The sequence below is a fragment of the Herpailurus yagouaroundi genome, unplaced genomic scaffold (genome assembly GCF_014898765.1).
Source record: "Herpailurus yagouaroundi ecotype Mexico unplaced genomic scaffold, PumYag 187, whole genome shotgun sequence".
In the NCBI taxonomy this organism is placed as follows: Eukaryota; Metazoa; Chordata; class Mammalia; order Carnivora; family Felidae; genus Herpailurus; species Herpailurus yagouaroundi.
In genome coordinates this window covers 29519303-29541603 of record NW_024412418.1, presented here as the reverse complement: position 1 = coordinate 29541603, position 22301 = coordinate 29519303, and the positions used below count along the sequence as shown (strand labels likewise).

General features: G+C 41.0%; 1 protein-coding gene across 2 annotated transcripts in view; it reads left to right on the top strand.

The window, feature by feature from the left end:
* Positions 1–22301, top strand: part of NELL1 (neural EGFL like 1) — a 901918-nt gene that overhangs the window by 396101 nt on the left and 483516 nt on the right. For both annotated transcript variants that reach the window (XM_040495621.1, XM_040495620.1), the window contains exon 13: positions 20339–20464. In XM_040495621.1, the coding sequence (XP_040351555.1) occupies positions 20339–20464 (126 nt within the window). The remainder of the gene's footprint in view (positions 1–20338; positions 20465–22301) is intronic.

Genomic DNA, 22301 nt, shown 5'->3' with positions numbered 1-22301 from the left:
ATGTTACCTCCCAACCAATTGTTCTGTTATTCGGTATAATCTTTTTTTTTAAATTTTTTTAATGTTTATTTATTTTTGAGACAGAGAGAGACAGAGCATGAATGAGGGAGGGTCAGAGAGAGAGGGAGACACAGAATCTGAAGCAGGCTCCAGTCTCTGAGCTGTCAGCACAGAGCCCGACGCGGGGCTCGAACTCACGGACTATGAGATCATGACCTGAGTTGAAGTCGGCCGCTTAACTGACTGAGCCACCCAGGCACCCCCGGTATAATCTTTTTTATGAGAATCATGTACTGAAAGAGCTGGAGCTTCAAAATGGACACAGCTTGCAACCCCTACTCTGCCACTTGCTAGTCATATGGCCTTAGGAAATTGAATTAACTTTTCCAAACCCCAATTTCATTTTCTGTAAAAATGGAGTCCCATAGATTAAAGCTAATAATTACCCACTTCTTGGCACATAATAGGTGTTCAGTAAATTGAAGCTGTTTTTATATGGCATACATGTTATCTTAGCCAATGTCAGGCAGTTTGTGGACCAAATATCTTCTCACTAATAAATCCCCCCATCTCTGAAGGAAGACCTATTTTGGAGCTGGGAAATAAATCACATTACTCAAAAGATTTTACCCCGCTTTTTAAAAAGCTTAGATAAAGACCTCAGAACATTTTCTTAGCATTATAAAATATACCTATGGGAATTTCCAGCTAAGTTGAAAACTGACCTTCATATAACTTTGGTTTAAATAACCCAGTTATATGAGAAAGGGGACTGAGTGAAAAAAATGAGGTTATTTCTAGAGGTGATAGCAAATGCACAGGAGCATAGATAGGAGTGGGTGATAATCTGTGGAAGTTCATTTTCAATTTTAGAGGCAAATATTTAAAAACGTATTTTTTATTTTTTTAGTTTCCAACTAAGGAACTAAGCAGTAGAAAAAGTATTCATTATAGGACCAGTTCTTATCTGATCATGCTTCTAATTCTGAATTTTATTTTAATATCGAAGATACGCATCATAGGTTTTATCCATGGCTGTCATCCAGGTATCCATACATCCAATTATTCACACTCAATGACTTGTTTTCAAATTTTATTTAGCTCGTATGTGATATTAGGTACTGTTTGTAATGGGTGTTAAAGACAAAGAAGTGTAAGACAGCCTTTGCTTTTGAAAAAATCAGGCCAGCAGAGGAGTAGACACCTGGATAAACAATGATGATGTGATTTAACTCTACAGAAGTTGACTTCATCAAAGTTGAGGACATATGGCCGTTCTGTCAGGGTAGGTCCTGAATCAGGAGTGGTATGTACAGGGTGTCATGGAGGACCCAGTGGAAAAACAGAGGATGAGAAGGCGGGGCTTTTTTGTGGAGTGAAATTCAGAATGGGCTGTGAATGGTAAGCCTGTGTTGGCTAAAAGGACAGGTGAGTGGAGCACCCCAGGTTGAAGGGACCGCATGAGGAGTGGCATAAAGTATTCCAAGGTGATGAGGCTTGAATTCGTTTTTGTTTCTTTAAGCATAAGACTTACTGAATAACTTTATCATTCTCTTGATTTAAGTCTATTATTAGGTCTCAGTAGCTGAGGATTTTGCTCAAGAGTGGCTTGGGTTTGATTGCAAGTTAGGCGGCAGAATAGTAGTAGGGAATGAGGATTACTGGGAAGATAGCTCGGCAGTGAAGAGGGAGCACTCTGAAGCTCCCTGCCTAGCTTTGAATCCTGACCCTGGTAGGTATTAGCTGCATAATCCCTTTAAGTTACTTAACTATCGTGTGCCTTAGTTTTCCCCATCTATAAAATGGGATGAATAATGCTACTATGTAAGGTTCTAATGGGGATTAAATGAGTTAATATATGTGAAGAGCTTAGAACAGTGTCTGGCACACAGAAGTACTGTGTACTCCAGTAACAGCAACAGTAAAGCATCTGCCCCCTAGAGAGAATGAGAAAACCTGAGGCCCTTGTGCATTCCAGGCACACTTCTATAGACATTTTATGTATTTGATCCATTCTCACAAACAATCCAATGTGAGTATTTCTACACAATAGCTCTTTTGTAGATAGATGCCCAAGGTCATATACATAGCAAGGTACTGAGAGAGGGTCTTCATCCAGATCGTTTCATCTGCTGTTAATTCTTGACATGCAGAAACCTCATAGCTAGAGACCTTAGGGGTAGGCAGGCAGTGGGAGGCTCTGGGATGCCAGGGAAAGGTCTAGGATGAGCATACCTGAAAGTGAGGATGTAGGAACAGATTCAATGCAGAAATGTAGGCAGGGAGGCCATGCTCCTCAGAGTGGTCTGGTGGAATTCGATTAGAGAAGAAGCATGTTAGAATCTGAGGTATGTCTTGTTTCCCATGAGCCCTGGGAACAAGGGCAGGGCAGGCAATGGTGTGCAAGTAAATGTTCAACATCACTGATTGGTTCAGGGATTAAGGGAGCAGACGGCCTTGGTTTTAGAGTTTGTTGATTTCCATGGCTTAAAGACTGCTACCAATATGAAGTCATCGATTAGAGTTGTGAACATAAACAATATGGTCAGATCTCATGAGCTCATTCACACCAGCTGCAGCACCCCACTGACAGTAGGACCCCAGCTCAAAACAGATGACAAATGAGAGCGATTATCCTTGCGACCCACAAATTCCATCTTTTATCACCTGAGCAGAGTCTTCTTGTTGGGGATGTGATGGGGGGCTATTTAGTTATCATGATGATGTCGCCACTAGTTCTGCCTCTTCCTTGGTCAAACAACCCTGGAACATTCAGTTTGGTCCCTCAGCAAAGGCTGTACTTGTCAACTGAATGGCTTCGCCAGGACTTTCACATTGCTTAGGATCAACTCCTGAGCCCACTGGGGCCATATTCCCTCCAATTTCTATCATCTTTACCCACTGCACAACCTGACAGCCTTCTTATCAACTGGATTTTTTAAGTCCCTATTTCCAATCCTATTTTGTGTGTCCTTTGATCTGATCTTTCCTTCTGCTTCTTTTTCCTCCCATTGCACTGTGTTCTCTGGAAGCTCCACTGCCTTACAAACAAACACCCTCATATCCTCAAAGTCTTTGCAGAATGTCCTTCCATCTTTAGCTTCCTTGAATTCTTCTGGGGATACAGCCCTCCAATGGCTCTCTGAGTGGAGGCTGCATTTTCTTCAATGTGTAATGTACCTTGGAGCCCAGATACAGCATCAGCTTTTCCAAAGACAGCTTTGCTGCATCTAGAGTAATATCTCCCTTCCTCATACACAATCTTCTTTTGAAGTCCCAGCCATCTGCTCATAACACCTGCTATCCCTTCTAGTCAGTGACAAATATCCTGGCCACTCCTCCTCACTTACTGAGGTCTTTGGTACCTAGCTACTTGGGCTTTATCTCCACGTGGAGCTGTGCCATTGTTCTGGGCAAAAGTCCAGCCTTGGAGATTTTTATCTTGGAGATTTTACCTTGGAGATTATTATTGCCTTCACTCTCATACCTCTTCATTATGCTCCTGATCTTTATTTTATGAAACTGCTCTATCCCTAATATCATAAACTCTGATCCCTAGGTAGAATCTTTCAGCCTCAAGCTTGTGCACACACTCTATCCACACATCGACTCATGGCAGCCGTACTTCTACCCCCATTCTACTGGTACTGTTAGGTTTCTTTTTTCCTTTTAAAGTTTATTTATTTTGAGAGAGAGCACAAACAGGGGAGGGGCAGAGGGAAGGAGAGAGAATCCCAAGCAGGCTCTGCACTGTTAGCATGGCTCCAGGGGAGAGGCTCAAGGACCTCGAACTTCCAAACTGTGAGATCATGACCTGAATTGAAACCAAGAGTCAGATGCTTAACTGAGCCATCCAGGTGCCCCTCTACTGGTGCTCTTCTTAATGTGATCACTGATGCTTCCCTGTCAGATCAATACCCTGCACATTGCCAGAAGGGTCTTTAAAAAATGCATCATTGATCCTATCATGCTCTAGTTTAAAACCCTGTCATAATTCTATGTTAATTTATTCATTCATTTTACAAATCCAAGCAATGAACTTAGCAGTCAGAAATTGCTGTTCTCAACACCTGCACACACCTCATTACTGTTTTATTTAGGAGTGACATAAAAATATTTCTAAATTCCCCCTTCCCCCAAACTGCTGCCCCTCTAGCAGCTTGTATTTTCATGTAGTGCTGATATCCCCATTGGTCTCAGAAATGAAGTGCACCCTCCTTAGCATGGCGTTGAAGACCTGCCTTGATCTGACCTGTGGTCCCCCTTCCTCATGCTTTCCTGAGTTCTGTCTGGTTCCCCTAGTACCTTTCTGTGCTGTGAAGTCACGTTCATTGATGTGTCTACTTCATGCCCTGGGTCTTTCCTTTGGTACTCTTTCTTCCAGGGATTCCTTGCCTTTCCAGGTCTTGCCTTTTCCCTTATCAATCTTGTGAACATTTCTTTGTTTTTTATGACCACTTGTGTCCATGCCCTTTGCTAGATAGAATTGCTCTTTACCTCTGTGTGACTGTTCCTTGCATTATTTCCTCTATGCTCCTTGCAGTGTTCTTCATTTATGCTTCTGTCTCCCCTGAGATGTGGAAGTCCTGACCAAGCTGACCTTGTCTCTGTAACCACACCACCCAATATAGCTGGGCCCAGGTGAGCACACTGTCCCTTAGGAACTCACAGTGAAAACAACTGCCTGCCTTGTCCTGCTCCACCTATGACAGTGTAGCTGTCCTTGGGAAGCCCAGTGGCAATTCCTAGTGGAGATTTTTAGAGAGACTGGATGGCACCATTTGGTAGAACAATCTTCGCCTTGAATTAGGTGCTCCAGGGGTGTAGGTATGTAACACCCGAGGAAGAGGCTGCCATGGATTGAGCTCTGGTCCTGCTTTCTTTCTCCAGCCTTTTTACCCAGTACATTTTTGTAGGTAAGCATTAGATAATCAGTACCTTCCAATTCTGTTTCTATCCCCCTTCTCTCTTGCTCGCTCTCTCTCCTGTGGAGGGAGGTGGATTTTAAAATTCTAAAATTTGTTTGCCACTCTTGAGCATGTCTCTGCTTTAGACCTCGAAATGTATCTAAAAGGACGGATCTCAGCATTTTTTTCTAACCTAGGAAATGCTATTATTATTATCATTGTAACATCATGGGTATTTAAATTTATTTTTCCAAAATTTTTTTATTTACCTAAAGTAGGAAGACCAATTCATCTTTATCAGCCTTTAATGTAGTCAAAAATCTTATGTTATTTTGCCACTCCTGAAAGAGCTTTCCACTCAAAACACAGAAATTTTGAGTGTTTAAGCGTAGGTGTTTTAATTTTTTACAATGTAGTGGAGTAAGACGTTACAGAACACTCCCCCCACCCCACCGCAGGAAACAAAACAAAACAAAACTTCCACTCCATCATGTACTCCAAGCAGGCACACCTGATCCCAGGCAGGGGAAGGGAAAAGTGAATTTGGGCAGAAGGTGGCACTCTTATTGTCACCAGTGGCACGTAGGGAGCTGTAGGGCGAGAAGGAAAATGACTTGCTCTTTTTACTTTGCGAAGGAGTGAGTCAAGGGGCCTCAGCTGGCTCAGTGGATGAGTCACTGACAGGCAGAGGACAGTAACTTGAAGGGGTACTCGTTATTGCTTGAGTCCCTCAGGCTGACTGGAGAGGAGAGTTGGGCCTGGTAGTTTGTCAAGAACATCTACCTTTTAACCAAAAGAGAAGCAGCAGCTAAAGGCATTTATTGAGGTCTGAGATGCTGTGCAAGGTGCATATGTGTGTGATGCAGACTGTCTCGTTGAATCTTCACTAAAACACTGTTTCTCAGATGTGGAAACCCAAGTTCAGAAACATTAGGTGACTTTCCCAGAGTAACACTAATTGGTAGCAAAGCTGGGATTTGAACTGAGATTTCACACATTTTTTTTTTTTCTTTCTTTCTAGCTCTGTGACACTCAGCTGTTCAGGGGCATGGGTCTTTTTTCTTTCCTGAGAAAGGAGAATTTGCAGGCTTGGATTTGTCCTGCACAACCCCACTCCCCTTTTTAAAGAACAGCTTTAGGAGTTAATCTACATACCAAAAATTTCATTGATTTAAAGTCTAAAAATCAGCATATTTTTTGATACACTGCATTATTTTACAAATTGTGAAATATGTATGAAGTAAAATTGTCCATTTTAGCCATTTTTAAGTGGACCATTTTTAAGTGCATGATGCATCACTTCCATACAACACCCAGTGCTCATCACAAGTACATTCTTTAATCCCCATCACCTACTTAACCAGCCCCTCCCTCCCACCTCCCCTCTGGTAACCATCAGTTTGTTCTCTAATAGTTTGTTTCTTGATTTCCCTCTTTCATCCCCCCACTTTGTTCATTTGCTTTGTTTTCTTAAATTCCACATATGACTGAGATCATATGGTATTTGTCTTTTTCTGACCGAGTTTTTCACTTAGCATTATACTCTCTAGCTCCATCCATGTTGTTGCCATTGGTAACTTTTCATTTGTTTTTATGGTTGGGTAATATTCCTATGCATGTGCGTACACACGCATATATATACATACACAATACACATACACGACACCTTTTTTATCCATTCATCAACCAGTGGGCACCAGGGATGTGTCCATAATTTGGCTCTTGTAGATTTTGCTGTTATAAACAATGGGGTGCATGTATCCCTTCGATAATAGCTGCTCACAGGTGTGAACCGATACCTCCTTGTGGCTTTGATTTGCATTTCTTCAATTAATGTTGTTGAGCACCTGTTATTCACTTGTTGGTCATTTGTATGTCTGGGAAAATGTCTATTTAGATTCTCAGGCTAATTTTTAATAGAACATTTTTCTATTGAGTTTTATATATTTTGGATATTAACCCCTTCTCAGAAATGATTTACAAATACTTTCTCCCATTTCGTAGATTCATTTCATTTTGTTGATGCCTTCCTTTGCTGTGCAGAAGCTTTTTAGTTTGATGTAGTGTTTAATTCTGTTTTATGTACTGGGTTTCCAAGTTAGGTATTATTTCAAATAGAGGCAATTCAGTATAGAGAAGTGTTTTGTAAACTTTTTTTTCAGTATCTGACCCCTAAGGTGTCTTTGAGACATTTTTTCCTTATCAGTCTCCCATGAAATTTTAATACCACAGAGAATCCATATATCTGTTCGTGTATATTTGTCCTTGGGGAAATCACATACTTTTATAATATCTGAGATTTTTTTGCTCTCCCAAGAGCCGTGTTTTTAATCCCTTACAAATGATTTCACCCTAGTTGAGAGCAATGGCATGGAGATTAAAGCACCACGTCCGGAGCCAGGTCTGCCTGGACTTGAGTTCCAGCTCTGCCCCTTACTTGATATGTGACCTTGGGCAAGTTGTTTAGTCTCTCCATGCCTTAATTTCCTTATCTATAGACTTGAGATGCTAAAAAACCTACTTCAGAGGGTTATTATGAGCATTAAATGAATTGGTATATGCAGGCTGCTGCCTGGTACTTACAGTGAGGGCTACCAGTTAGCTGTCAGTTTTGAAAGAGTTCTTTCATTCAAAAATAGTTTAAGATAATGAACTAAATGGAAACCAGATTATCTTCCATTTCCTGCCTTTTGAGTGGTGGTTTTCATTCTACTTTTGGATTGCGTTTTCAGAGGAAAATGGGTTGAGTCATTATTCTGTGTTTGTTTTTTTTCCTCTTTTCTCCCCATTCATTCATTTTTATATTTTCTTTTTTTTAATTTTTTTTAACGTTTATTTATTTTTGAGACAGAGAGAGACAGAGCGTGAACAGGGGAGGGGCAGAGAGAGAGGGAGACACAGAATCCGAAGCAGGCTCCAGGCTCCGAGCTGTCAGCACAGAGCCCCATGCGGGGCTTGAACTCACGAACTGTGAGATCACGACCTGAGCCGAAGTCAGACGCTTAACCGACCGAGCCACCAGGCGCCCCCATTTTTATATTTTCTCAACAACCACATTGTATAGGAGTCTGGACTTGGTGATTTTTAAGAAACAGCCTAAATACTATATGGCTTCGATTTTCATATTGGAGTAAATGGATTCATTCAAATGTGTAAGAATTTGGGATTCGGAATAATGTTGATTTCTGTTCAAGAAGATTATTTCATCTAGGGAATCTCATCATGTGGGAAGAAACACACAAGAAGTAGCTTGCCTTCTGAGTACATTCAGCTGATAGTCATTCATCATAAAGATGCTGGAACACAGGTATTAGTTTTATTGAATCCAAGTTGGGTTCATTAACTACATGCTCATATGTCTATAGGACCCTGTTTATTTGTGTAATTCACAGTCTGGTATTTAATCACTGGTTAATTTGATGCTGTAGTGAATCAGTAAACTTCTGGTACCAGATCATTTATTTTTAAAAGACTAAAGCCTGTGCACTTTATTTTGACTGCATGGGAAGAGTAGTGAATAAATAATTTGGCCCCTTGTGACTACAGGAAATTGCTATTAATTAAATAGCAACCAAGGAAGGTAGATATTGAGAAGAGGGAAGCTAAGGTGGCTTGTAGAGAAGAAGAATAGATTAGATGCCAAGGGTTCAAATTCCCTGAGGTCACCTTCCAGCTGGTTAGCCTCTTATGCCTCCATAGGACAAAAATATGAATATATGCCTATCTGTATGGTACTTGTGAAGAGGAAATGAATACATGCAAAGTACTTAAAATGATGCTTGGCACAAAGTAGTGACCAATAAATTCTACTCACTATAAAGAATAGTTGCAACCAGAGATAAGAGGATATAGATGGCTTTGCCAGTGGTATGACACTTTTCCATCTCATTTACTCTCGGGTGACTTTCCTTTATCTTTGTAAAACAAGAGAATAGCTGGCCAACATCTCCCCATTTCGCCCATATCCCAGCCCCTGAAAGCCACCATTCTAGCCTCTGTTTCTGTATGACTTTTTAAAAAATTCCATATATGAGTGGTACTGCACAATTTTTTGTCTTTCTCAATTTATTTCGCTTAGCATAATAACCCTCAAGGCCCATGCATGTTTGTCTCAAATGGTAGGATTTCCTTTTTTCTCATGGTTGGTTATATTCCTTTGTGTATCTAGGTACATACACCATCTTCTTTATCCATTCATCTTTTGATGATTTAAATGTACCAACTTCCAGTTATAAGATGAATAAGTTCCTGGTATCTAATATACAGCATGCTGATTCTAGTTAATAATTTCATATATTTGAAAGTTACTAAAAGAGTAGATGTTAAATCTTATCACCACACACACACACACAAATGGTAGTTATGTAATGTGATAGAAGCATTAGCTAAGGCTATGGTGGTAATCATTTTGCAATATTTAAAGTGTATCCTACTTATATGTTTTACATCTTAAAGTTACACAATGTTATATGTCAATTATATCTCAATAAAGCTGTGGGGAAAACAAAGATTTGCTGCCTAATTCAATCAGTGATAAGGGAAGGTGATCAGCATTTTATGAAGACATTCTGTTGCCTTCTCAAGACTCAAATACCTTGTGGGTGAATTTTTCCCCTTGTTGGAATTAGTCACTTCTTTCTGTAGTAGAACTTAGGTTGCACTAACAAGCTTCATGTTCATGTGACTGTCTCTCTGCTAGATTTGATTCTTTTGGGGCTGGCTTTTCTACTTAGCATGAAAGCCAGAAAACAGGGACCACATCCCTCTGACCTTTGGATCTACTGCCTATGGAATCCAGCAGTCTCTTAATACCTCTTGAATTTCCTTTCCCAAATGTAGGGAAGATAAGAGACCATTGTAGCTTCTACATTTCCAGTGTTTTCTTTGGTTAATCCAACTGATAACTCATGAGAAAACCCTGGACCTCTTTGGAAGAACTCACTGATTTTGTTGGTACCATTGGCTGAAGTAGAATTCAGATACTGATGGATTCAGATAGGCTGGGCACAGCCTGAGGCCAAAAGTAGATTAACTTTCACTCACGGTGCTGCTTTCCTTGCAGACACTCCGAATAAGGTTATGGACACTCTCAAAAGTCAGAATGTCAGCCTGGGAAAAAATCTGAGGGTGCTGTCTTATAATACTTTCGTGCTGTCAGCTAGAAATTGGTATGCTTTGATTTCCAATGGCACAAAGAGATACGTTGTTTTATGACAAAATTTGATTCTGAAATTGAGCACAGTAGGGAAAATAAACATATTAGCATGATTTTTTCAAATATCTGACATAGCTATGTTTGGAAAATACATTTAAATGTCAGAAAATCCAACAATCTAATTTCTGCATTATGGTGTATTTAACTATAAAAACACTCCTTTACTATGCATGTGATGACCAAAAGGTTACTTGAATTTTTAATCTGCAAATATTTGACTTGGCAGGCGAGCTATTTGTTTGACACATACCTTAGAAGATGATGTAAAAACCCATTTCACCAGGCAACAGAGAAATTTAACAAGTAATTTCATTAGCTTTGGAGCTGCCATAACAAAATGGTACAGATTGGTGGTTAAATAACAGAAATGAATTGACTCGCTCTCCTGGTGGCTAGAAGTCTGAGATTAGGGTGCCACCATGGTTGGGTGTCTTGTGAAGGCTCTCCTGGCCAGCAGCTTATTGTCTTCTCCTTGTGTCCTCACATGGGAGAAAGCAAGGGTGTAAGCTATCTAGAATCTCTTCTTTTTTTTTTTTTTTTCAGTATATGAAATTTATTGTCAAATTGGTTTCCGTACAACACCCAGTGCTCATCCCAAAAGGTGCCCTCCTCAATACCCATCACCCACCCTCCCACCCCCCCATCAACCCTCAGTTTGTTCTCAGTTTTTAAGAGTCTCTTATGCTTTGGCTATCTCCCACTCTAACCTTTTTTTTTGTTTTTTTTTTTCCTTCCCCTCCCCCATGGGTTTCTGTTAAGTTTCTCAGGATCCACATAAGAGTGAAAACATATACTATCTGTCTTAGAATCTCTTCTTCTAAGAGCACAAATCTCATCTTGAGGCACCACTCTCATGATGTTATTATCGAAACATAATTACCCCCCAGAGGCCCCGTCTCCAAATACCATTGTATTGAAGGTTAGGGCTTCAACCTATTTGGGGGGACACAGTTCAGTCCATAGAAATTATCTAGACACCTCCCTGGGTTGTCTTGTCATTTCCCCCCTTGTCTCTCCTTCTTTTCCTTCTTTCTTCTTTGTCCTCCTCCTCCCTTCTTGTCTTCCTCCTTTTCTTCCTTTTCCTCCTTTTCTTCCTTTTTTCCTTTCTCCCTTTTGTACCTTTTTTCTTTCTGCCACTAAAGCTCCTTGTGATAACATGCTTTAAGGCATAGGCATTTGTGGATTGAAGCTGATAGATACATTTTGCCTCATTTGAAGTATTTGGGGAAAAACTGGAGCAAAACTTCTGAAAAATTAATGCTTGGATATGCAACTTCTCTAGAAGCATCATAGATCTAGCCCACAATCTCTGAGAGGTAGTACTCTAGAGTGAAGAGTATAAACTCTGGACCCATCCTACCTGCTCTGCTGGCAGTTCAGGAGTATCTCTTAGCTATGTGACTTGAGACAATTTACCAAACATTCTCTTTCTTTCTTTCTTTCTTTCTTTCTTTCTTTCTTTCTTTCTTTCTTTCTTTCTTTCTTTCTTCCTTCCTTCCTTCCTTCCTTCCTTCCTTCCTTCCTTCCTTCCTTCCTATGTATCTATCTATCTTTGAGACAGAGAGCAACAGAGCATGAGCAGGGGAGGGGCAGAGAGAGAGGGAGACACAGAATCTGAAGCAGGCTCCAGGCCCTGAGCTGTTAGCACAGAGCCCGACGCGGGGCTCGAACTCATGAATGGTGAGATCATGACCTGAGCCTAAGTTGGACACTTAACAGACTGAGACACCCAGGCGCCCCCCAAACATTTCTAAACCGTGCTTAGCACGTAGTAAGTGCTATGCAATGATGTCCCTTATTACTCCATCATGGCATTATCCAGAAGGAGCTCTGATTGTCCACAGTCCAAACTCTTGCTGTCATCTTTCCACCACTGAGGTTCAGTGTCCCTTTTTATGTGTTATTGGCCTCATACTGTGCTTTTTCCGTATAAAAGAGAGCCATTTCTTTGTTCTTGGAAGTAGGAAAATAAGATAGATGTATGTTTTATGAATAATGAGAGACACTTTATTTCTTTGTGGAAGGGGTGTATTTTGCATAGATACCAGCTACCTGGCTTCTGTTAGGCATATTGTTTATATTCCTAAATTCTATAGGCATTTTGTTTTTCTCCCCTTGCTTCAGAAGAAAACTGTAATTATAGAGAAACGTGGAACATTGGATAAAGCACTAGTTCACAGCTAGAAGACCTTGATTCTGTTATCAGCTCAATGATTATCTGTATATGTTTGGGGCTCTGTTTCTATCTTCTCTGGGCTTCTGTTCCCTCATCTGAAAAAGGGCATAATCCTATTTTTTCTGCCTGACTGGATTTTTATAAGTGCAAGTCGGAGATAAAATAGGCCCCAACTTTAAAAAAATATCCAGTATGACACAGATGGAGAGTATTCACAATTCTAATATAACAACTTACTGGCCATTGCCACTGTGTTTTTATAAGTCATGATGTCTGCGAAGACAGGAGATTAAAGTCTGGTAGAATTGTTCTGCAAGTTACCTTACTTGTCTATGGAGAATTTGCCCAGATCCATGCTTTTTGTGAATATATGTTTGCTAGTTCTGGCTGCTTTTGGTTTGCAGGAGAGATGCCAACTCAGTTGATACACTTAATGAAAGAACAGTGAGAAGACTTAGGTCATCTGAATAGTATTTTCTAGGACCTGTATCTTGGGAAAGGCATCTGGAGCATCTGTCAACTTCTTAAAACAGGAGAAGAGATGGGTAGCTCAAGAGAAAGTGCTTCGGAAGCAGGCTTTTATGATCTGTGGACAGAAAAAGTTGAATTGTCAAGAACTTTAGAACAGGGAACTGGTAGGCTTTAGATAGTCTCTGGTCCAAGTCCCTAATTTTATATATGGGAAAACCAAGGTCTAGAGAAGAAGAAGTGACCTGCCAGGGCTATAGTTAGCTAACAGAAAAAGCAGGAGGATAGCTTTCCTCTTGACTGTCATTCCAGGGCTCTTGGTCCAGCAGTCAGAGTGGAACAAGTATGCTTCTTGGAGTCACCGAGATCTGAGTTGAAATTCTAGGTACCCTATATGTAGTTGTTGATGCTAGTGCATGGGATGGGAATGATGAGATAGGATCTCCACAGTGCTTGATACAGACAACAGTCTCAGTAAGTCTTGCTTTTCTTTCCTCTTTCTGTTTCTTTTTTTAAATGTGCATGAAGAGTAGGCATAACCACCTCCCACCAACCCCCTGAGTCCAACCTTCGGACGTTGCCTTTTTCTAGGACATTCTTAGGAGCAAGTCTGAGTAGATCACACATTTTTATTAAAAGAATTCTTTACATTTGCTTCTGTCTTTGCTACCCAGACCCTGAACTCTAATTTAATGATGATAATGCCAAATTTGGCTCTGTGTTTGCTCTGAACTCTTATGCAGATGGAGGCTGGTGATGTATGAAGAATCATTACGCCACATCAAGTTTTGTTTTAAAGTCCATAAGTACACCTTTTTAAAATGAAAACAAACTACTTCACCATCCTGGGGAGGGACATAAATCATGTATTTTTATTACCTCAAAAGACCACCAGAAGATGAGCTCTAATATTTCAAAGGTGACAAGCAATCTATACGAATAAATCGTAATTCGAGCCCCATTATACTCGAGCTGATATATACTGCAGTCGGGTTTATAGATGTTTCTCTAAAAATATTAAAAAGAAGAAAACAACCAGGCCTTTTGTCTCTAGTTTCTAATTCTATAGGAGGCAGTCAGTCTTAAGCTACCAGCATAAAGACTGTATCAAGCTGTGGGCTAAAAAAGCTGGGAGCAGAAGGCGCCTACCTGTTTTGGGGCTCCGGGTCCCTGGAACCTTAAGTGTGAAAGTGTTAAGATCTCTTTAAAAGAGCCAAAGAAGCAGTGATGCATGATGTAGCATTGCTATTTTAACAGAGTGTAACACCAGACCAAATGTTATGAACGGCATTGCACGCAGACCTAGAATTTGAAGATCTTGTTTACATATGCTTCCTGGCAGCATCAGATGTATGTAACAGAATCCTAGGATGGAATTGTTAGTGAGGGCTAGAACTGGCACCATGAGAACAGTGCCCACTTTGAAGTCAGACTATGTGGATTTAAGCCCAGGCTCTTATGCTTACTGACTTCATGCCTTGGGCAAGTGACCTAATAATCTGAGCCTCAGTTCCCTCATCATGGTGTGGGGCTACCTACTTAATTCAAGAGGAATACATGAAGTGATGAGATGCCATCTGTGAAATACCTAGCATAGTATCTGATACAAAGAAATGACAGCTATTTATTGAGGATTAGCCGGGTGCCGGGGGGCTGTTCCTAATTTTATCCTATGAGGTTATATACATTGAACCTCTTACTCATTTTGGTATTACCCTGGGCCTAATGGTGTGGGGTTTTTTTTTGTTTTGTTTTGTTTTTGTTTTTAGTCCATTCATCCCTCCAGTAGTCAGGTTAACTGTGGTTCTTCTTATAACAACTTCCTAGACAGATTGAGACGTTTATTAGCTTGAACCTGGACTGGAGTGTGTCCAACTCACACCTTGAGGTTCAGCCTCAGGCTTAGCCTTTTCTTGTCTTCTGGCTTTTGGGTGAATATCACACCTGGAAAGACCATTGCTTGAGAAAGAAATCTGCTTCAGGCAGAGCATCAGCACCACCTGGACAAAGGTTGGATGGCTTTCAGGTTAAAATCTTTGGTGCTTTGGGCCGTATGCAGTTTCTTTCTCCGAGTTTCAGTTCATTCTTTCATTAGGCAGTTGTGTTCGTGTGTTCATGTGCTTGTTTTTGTAATTATTCATTACCTTTCAGAATCTTTGTGAACAATAAGCCAACGTTCGTCTTAGGCTCATTTTAAAAATCTCAGCTCACTAGTTCTCAAGATTGTTTTCTTAGGATATCTCAATTCTCTGAAGATGTTTGTTAATTCTGTTTTGATTCTTTCTATAATCAGATTTGCTTTTGAAGCACTCTTGAGTCCTACTTAAACTGTCTGCAGGGTTGTGCCTTTCCCTGACGATAGAGAGGCAATTTTTCTTTTGGCAAATGTGTTGCCGTTCTATCTCCAGCCCCATCCTAAAACCAGGGAAGTTCTCAATTCCTTCCTTGCTTTTAGCTCCTCGTCCCAAGGGAACCAGCTAGCTGATTCTAAACACTTTACAGTTTTTTTTCTCCCCTCTGCATTAGTTATACCACGAGGTGGTTTTTATATTTGGTGTTTGCATGATGGGGGATAAGCAACAAAGATAAGGTTGTAACAGTTGAATTTTCTGGTACATTCGTCAAGCTTTCTGCTTTATTTGGTGCTGTCTCTTTCTGGAATGGTACCTGGAAATTAGGACATATGCAAGAGCTGAGATTATCAGTGATATGAATTGAAAACGAAACCAACTGAAAAGACACTTCACCATAGCAGCAGGGATGTATGACCCGGGGTCCTGTGTGAGACCCCATGCATGTAGAGAGTAAAGGTTGGGTAAGTCTATGGGAGAAATTCTCACTGGGGTTTTCTCACCATCCCCTTGTTCTGTTTTTGAAAATAGTTTTATTTAGGGCCTTTGAAATCTATGAAAAAGAGCAATGGTTTGGCTGTTTGAATCAAAATAAGCTTGTTGCAGCCAAGTAAGTCCTTCAAATCTAGATGAGGCAGATACCTCTCATTAGTTATCCAGAGGCCTCAGGGAAATGAAGCAGGAGTTTCTCTCTGGGTGGAGCTGACAAGGGTCCATGACAGGGAAACACTCATTGCAGTCAGCAGCCTGGTTGGTGGCTGTGGCCCATGGGCTGAAGATTGAATTGCCTCTAAGGCAAGTCCTGACTAGTTTCTCATCTTAAAGAATGCCTGGGCACCCCGGCAGAATGAGATGGAGTTCAGTGTGGCCGTCTCTCTGTGAGTGAAATACCAACGTGTTTAGCCTTCAGCTTGCCCAGCTCCAATCCATTTTCTTCAGTACAGCTGACTGATATTTTAAAAACAGAAATTGGTTCATGTCACCACCCTGATTAAAGTCTAGACTCCTTCCCATGGCCCACAAGGCTCAGCAGGATCTGGCCTGAGCTTATCTTTCCAGTTGTACTTTAAACAGACAAAGCTCCTTCCTCTAATGCTTCTCATTCTTCTCTGTCTGGTATGTTATTCTTCTCCCCTTTACCTGTTGGACTTGTGTTTTAGGTCTTGGATGAAGCCTCACTTCCACAGAGACTGCTCCTCTGGCCCTCTCAGCCTGGATCAAAGCCCCCTGGTAAAAGATCTCACATTCTTGGTAGGACTTAACAAGTTTTGCTCAATGTCTTGCCAGGCTGTGAGGTTTGTGGTGGCATTTTGTTCATCCTCTGCTTCAGGGCTTAGCAGAGGGCTAATTAATGTTCACGACTCAGTGATTCTCTCCCTTCCTGACTCTGCACAGACAAAAAGTTTAGTCTCTGTAGTTTCCCTTCTTTTCCCCCACCTCCAGTCTCTACGTGGTGAATTTCTGTGCATCTTTTAAGATCAAGCTTAAAGATCTCATTTTTGAGATGCTGTTCTTAGTCACCCTCTATACCAGCCAGGGTGGGCTCGATGGCTTAAATCAGTGAAAGCATATTTCTAGTTCATGCAACATGTTCACCAAGCTTGTCTGGTTGCCTATGCCTCACTCAGGGACCCAGGCTCAAAGAGTCTCCATCTTTGTGCTTCCATGATTTCCAACGCCAGACCAAGAAAATGTGGTAAGTCAGGCGCTGGCTCTTAATATTTCCACCTGGAAGTGTTGTGCTTTGTTCAGACTTCATGATCACTCATACAGCTCTGCTTAGCTTCCAAGAGGGTGGGGAAGCACAGTTGTGTGATGTGCTCAGGAGGAGGAAAACTGTTAATATCTGTTCGATGAACAGCACTAATGCCAACCAACTTCCTCCAGTGCCTGGCTTCTCTTGGTGTTCCCAGCCTCTCACTTACAACGATCTATTCTTCCACTCCCCCATAGTCCTGGGAAAGACCTTGTAATCACCAATAACTGAATCACTTTCAAAATATTAATGTTAGGCACAGTGCTTTGTAACCCCTCCTCTGGCTTTCTAGCTCATGTGTTCTAGACCCTCACGGTAACTACACCTTGCCTCCATTAGGATTGCTGCGGCAGTTTGGGTTCCCCCAGAAGCAAACTTGGCAATGGAGACTGGAGTGCAGGAAGTTTATTAGAGAGTGCCATAGGGATGAATGCCTCTGGGGAAGGGAATAATGTAGGATTGGGCAGAGGGAAAAGTTAGCAAAGTCTCACTGAGTGCTCTGAAATCTGGATGGTCCTTTAGAATTCTCTTGAGTTCGGGATGAATGAGAACTAGTCTTTGTAGGTCGCTCCCAGGATTCAAGTGTGACTGTGACTGTATAATCTCTCATTGGCCAAGGACAATTTCCTTAAAAGGATAACAGCTGAAGATTGTTAGCAGGGAGTACTCCCCTTAGCTGGGGGATTAAATTCTTTAGTTCTGAAGTGAGATCTCAGGAGTGTAACACAGTGTCCATCCACTCCTAATTTTAATGCATTTACAGCTGTCTACCTCCTTCTTCATGTCCTCACATCTCTCCTCAATAGCCGAGATTCCTTCCTACTTCATTATCGTCACCTCTTTCTGAATACCCTCAATTCCCTCCTATCTGTCTTTACCCATTATATTTGCATAAAAACTCCTTTAACTTTCCACCTACCGTGCTATTGCCCCAAAATATCTGAATGGGACTGGAGAAAACACATGGCCATGCTGACTGCTGTCACTTAATGCACTTTTGACTGCAAATCACAGTAGCTCTTCAGCCACCTTCCCACATGCTCTAGTAAATTTTTGTTCCTTTTTTCAAAACGACTGTTTTTTTAATACCATTTCCTCTCTCCTTAAATATCCAATATGCCCTCCCTTTCTTGATTCTCAGATGTTACCCTCTCTTTGCAATTCACTGAGAAAATAAAAATAAGTGAGGGAGAACTACTTTGTCTTCCAGCCACCAAATATGGCAGCCGTCTCCACCTTTTTGCATCTCTCAGCTTCATTCTTGTTTTGAAGGTGATGTGTTCCATCTGCATGCTGGAGCACAGTCCCTCTTGCCTTCTTGCCCAGGACTTTGCTCCTACAGTGATCTCTTTCTTCAATATCATCAGTTCGCTTCACTTGTATTGAATCCTTCCCAACAGCCTGCAAATGTGCTGTGATCTCTTCCATCTGTAAATAAGACTCTGTCTACACCAAGTCTCCCTAGAGCTGCTCCTCCATTTTTCCTTATGGGAAAAAAAAAAAATCTCAAAAAGTTTTCCTTGTTTTTCTCTCTTCCCTCATCTTCCATTCTCTCTTTAATGGACTCCAGTCAGGCTTTTCTCTACCACTTTCCCAAATCTACTCTTATTAGGTCAAGGTCAGCGGTGAACTACTTCTTGCCAAATCCAGTGGTTAGTTATGTCTTTATCTTATTCAGCAGGTGACAAAAATAATCGTTAGTCCTTTCCTGAAATACTCCTCTTGACTTTTATGGTATCCGCCGGTCTGTGAAGCAAAAATGCTTAAATGATGCCAGGAACCGACTTGTTAAAAGAATTCTAATGTCCTGGGTGCCGGAGAGATCCAAACCATATCTCATGCTCATGTGCAGCTACTATTCTGTCTTCAGTTTGTGGGAGAGTTCCCTCCACACCTTAGCTTGATGTAATCTTATTATATAGTTTTAATATTCCTTTTGTCCATTTATTTTAATTGTGCATTGTCTTGGATCATCTTTGAAAGCACATGATCTTGTGCAAGTATAACACTTGGTTTATTGCCTGAATCATTTCTCTAATTTCTGGTGTTTTGTTCTTTATAGTTATGGAAGTCTTGCTAACTGCAAGTGTCCTTCTAGGACCTCGATTACTGCACAATAACTTTTGTTTATAGGCTGAGAGATGTTTAGTGCTTAAAAGAATCTGGTGTTACTTCAGTGTGTTTTATCAGGAAGTAAGTCAATCTACTTTTACTTTTAATATAGATAAGTGAGATTATAGGTGTTTTTGTCTTCTGTTTCTACACATGAAGCGTATTAGGACTTCAGCGATTACCTTAATAGTAACACTGTGGTTGACTATCATCTTCAAGGTGCTTTCATTAAGTAAATCATCCTAAACGATTGACTTCTGAGTTCCACTCCTGGGTGTAGCATGTTCTAACAGGATGGTATATATTTTTGCCACGTATTTAACCTCTCTAAGCCTCAGTTGTCTACACCGCAAAATGTGGGTAGTGCTGTACTGTGATCGTGGAATTGTTTGTGGATTAAATTAGATAAGGAGTTTAAAGATGTAGGTTCAGAACTGGCCTGCATGACCAATTCACGAGAATTCTGGAACTCAAACTGGTTAAATGGAAGTCACAGGCTAGTCAGTGGAAGAACCAGAACAAGAACTCACATTGTCTGTCTTAGGTTCTTACATTGTGCTGCTCCCCCTTCCTCTCCTTCACACATAAGCAGTCTGAGTAAAATGAGCATAAAGCCATTTCTGAAAACAACTTCCAGAAAAGACTCAATTAAACTCTGTACTAAGGTCGTAGGTGATTCTAATTCTTCCCATGAATGCTTATTAGAAAGTAGGGATGCTCTGACCTCTGTTCCAGAAAGAAAAAGATGTTTTTGCTGAATCAGCCCATTATTCTGTCTCATGGGATGAATCTCCAGGTCAAGGGATGAAAGGCATCAGTTTGCATTAGACCACAGCTGCTGTCTGTATTCAAAATACACCATGGGAGAAACTGGCTGCACCATCATTTTTTAACAGATGGATTAAAGCATGTCTTAGTAAGACACATGAGCAGAGAAGCCTGGATTCCCTTGATCTCCCTGATAAAAGCTACAGCATGTACAGTGGACATCTAATAAATATTAATTGGTATCAACTCATTGGACATAGAACTCCTTGATTTTGGATGTTTAAATCCAGCATCCTCCGTGGTGAGGGATTAGTAATAGTAGATTCAGTCTTCATACCTCTAGGTTTCTTAGCTGTTGCGTCTCACTGTGCATCTTTCTGGAAATACTTTCAGCTCAAGATGGGATCTGATGCACTTGAATGCAGCTGAATTTGCATTTAAGATTTTGTGTTTAACGCATCTTGCATTTTCTCCTAGCTTTGTTGGGCATTTGCCTTTTTAAATTTCATTGCAACATGGTTATATGATAGTTCCGTCATTCACCTCACTGTGATATTGCTTCTTTTTTTCTTTTTCCTCCTTCAGATATTGATGAGTGTGCAGCTAAGATGCATTACTGTCATGCCAATACTGTGTGTGTCAACTTGCCTGGGTTATATCGCTGTGACTGTATCCCGGGATACATTCGCGTGGATGACTTCTCCTGTACAGGTGAGACTGAAGAACCAACACTATTTTTCTGATTCAGCCCTTCTCTGCCCCATCTGTGTTTTGTTAAATTTAGACCCAAGTGTTGCCACCTAATTGGTTTTTCTCTTGCATTATTTTACCCTCACCTTTAGAGAAAAAAGTGATAAAAGAAATTTGATCTGCGCAATTTATTTCTACTCCTAGTATCTCTGTGTGTGTGCGCATGCATGCTCGGGTCTTTGATTTGAATTTGAAGTCCCCCGTTGCCTATAGTAACGTTGAGGGATGTAGAGAGATCAGTTTTAAGAATAGAAAAGTATCAATCCGTTTTCCTTCCATCATGATGAAATGTTTTCGTATATAAGAAAATGTACTTTGTCCCCACTGGAAAAGACAAAGATTCGATTTAGAGGGGGAGAAGGAGTATCTGGTGAGCAGAGATTGGGCAAATAGGGGAGCTGCTCAAGACTCTTGATTGACAAATACCGATGGTGTCTCCCCTATATGGCGGGGCTGTCAGCACTAAACTGGAACTGCAGGGTTGTGTGGTCAGTGCCCTCATTGAGTAATGCTGGCTTTGTGAGGCATTTGGTGTGGGGGCGAGGGGGGGTCCAATATACTTCCAGTTATGTATATGGAGATATGAACTGTAACTTGGTTAGGGATTGTAGAAAGTTCTTCTTTTGGTCAAATATCTTTAACCAGTTTGTAACCTATAAGAAAACTGCCCCTTAAACATAAAATGCCAGTCATTTTCTACCTTTCCTTGATTCCTGCATCTTCATTTTTCCCAATAACGTTTGCATATAGACTGAATTTTTCACTCATGGGGTGCCTGGGTGGCTCAGTCGGTTAAGCTTCCATCTTCCGATTCAGGTCACGATCTCGCAGTCTGTGAGTTCAAGCCCTGCGTCGGGCTCTGTGCTGACAGCCCAGAGCCTGGAGCCTGCTTGAGATTCTATCCCCTCTGCCTCTCTGTCCCTCCCCTCATTGTGCTCTCTCTCTCTCTGTCAAAAATAAATAAGCTTTTTAATTTTTTTAATGTTTTGATTTATTTTTGAGACAGCATGAGCAGGGGAGGGGCAGAGAGGGGGACACAGAAGCAGAAGCAGGCTCCAGGCTCTGAGCTGTCAGCACAGAATCTGACATGGGGCTCGAACTCACGGACTGTGAGATCATGACCTGAGCTGAAGTCGGACGCTTAGCCGACTGAGCTACCCAGGTGCCCCAACAATAAATAAACTTAAAAAAATTTTTTTACACTGAATTTTTCACTCAGAATGGACAGCCACTGTCAGTGTATTTTATTGCAAATGAGCTTTTCAGAAGTGCAGAAAGTTGCAAAAGTTAGGGAAGCATGTTTATATGTCCACGCAACCTTTTCCATTTATTTCTGTATATGTATAGGTTGCTATTTTTTGGCTAAGGAGCTGGTGATTCCAGATTGATGCAGGTTTCTGATGGCCACAGGTGGCCAGTGTCATTTATCTATCTATTATGTAGTATAACTAAAGTTCCTGGAGAAAAAAGAGATTGTGTAAACATAGCATGCTGAGATCTAAACATTTTAACAGGGGCACAAAACTCTTTGCGACCTGTAAACCAACACAATACGAAAATCTGATGTTCTCTATGATGGTTTCTCTGTTCTTAGTAAATCCAGGTCATCCTGATTTACTGTAACCCTGTGGTTAGAAGGAACCAGTGAGTATTCTCCCAACACAGCATCACATATCATGCAACTTGATAAACCTTGATGAATGTCCTTCTGTGTAGAGAGAGCTTGTTGAAATTGTATCAGAATATTGCCCGTTTTTACTTTTTCATTAAGGGAGGAAGACCAGAGCTTGGCGGTTCT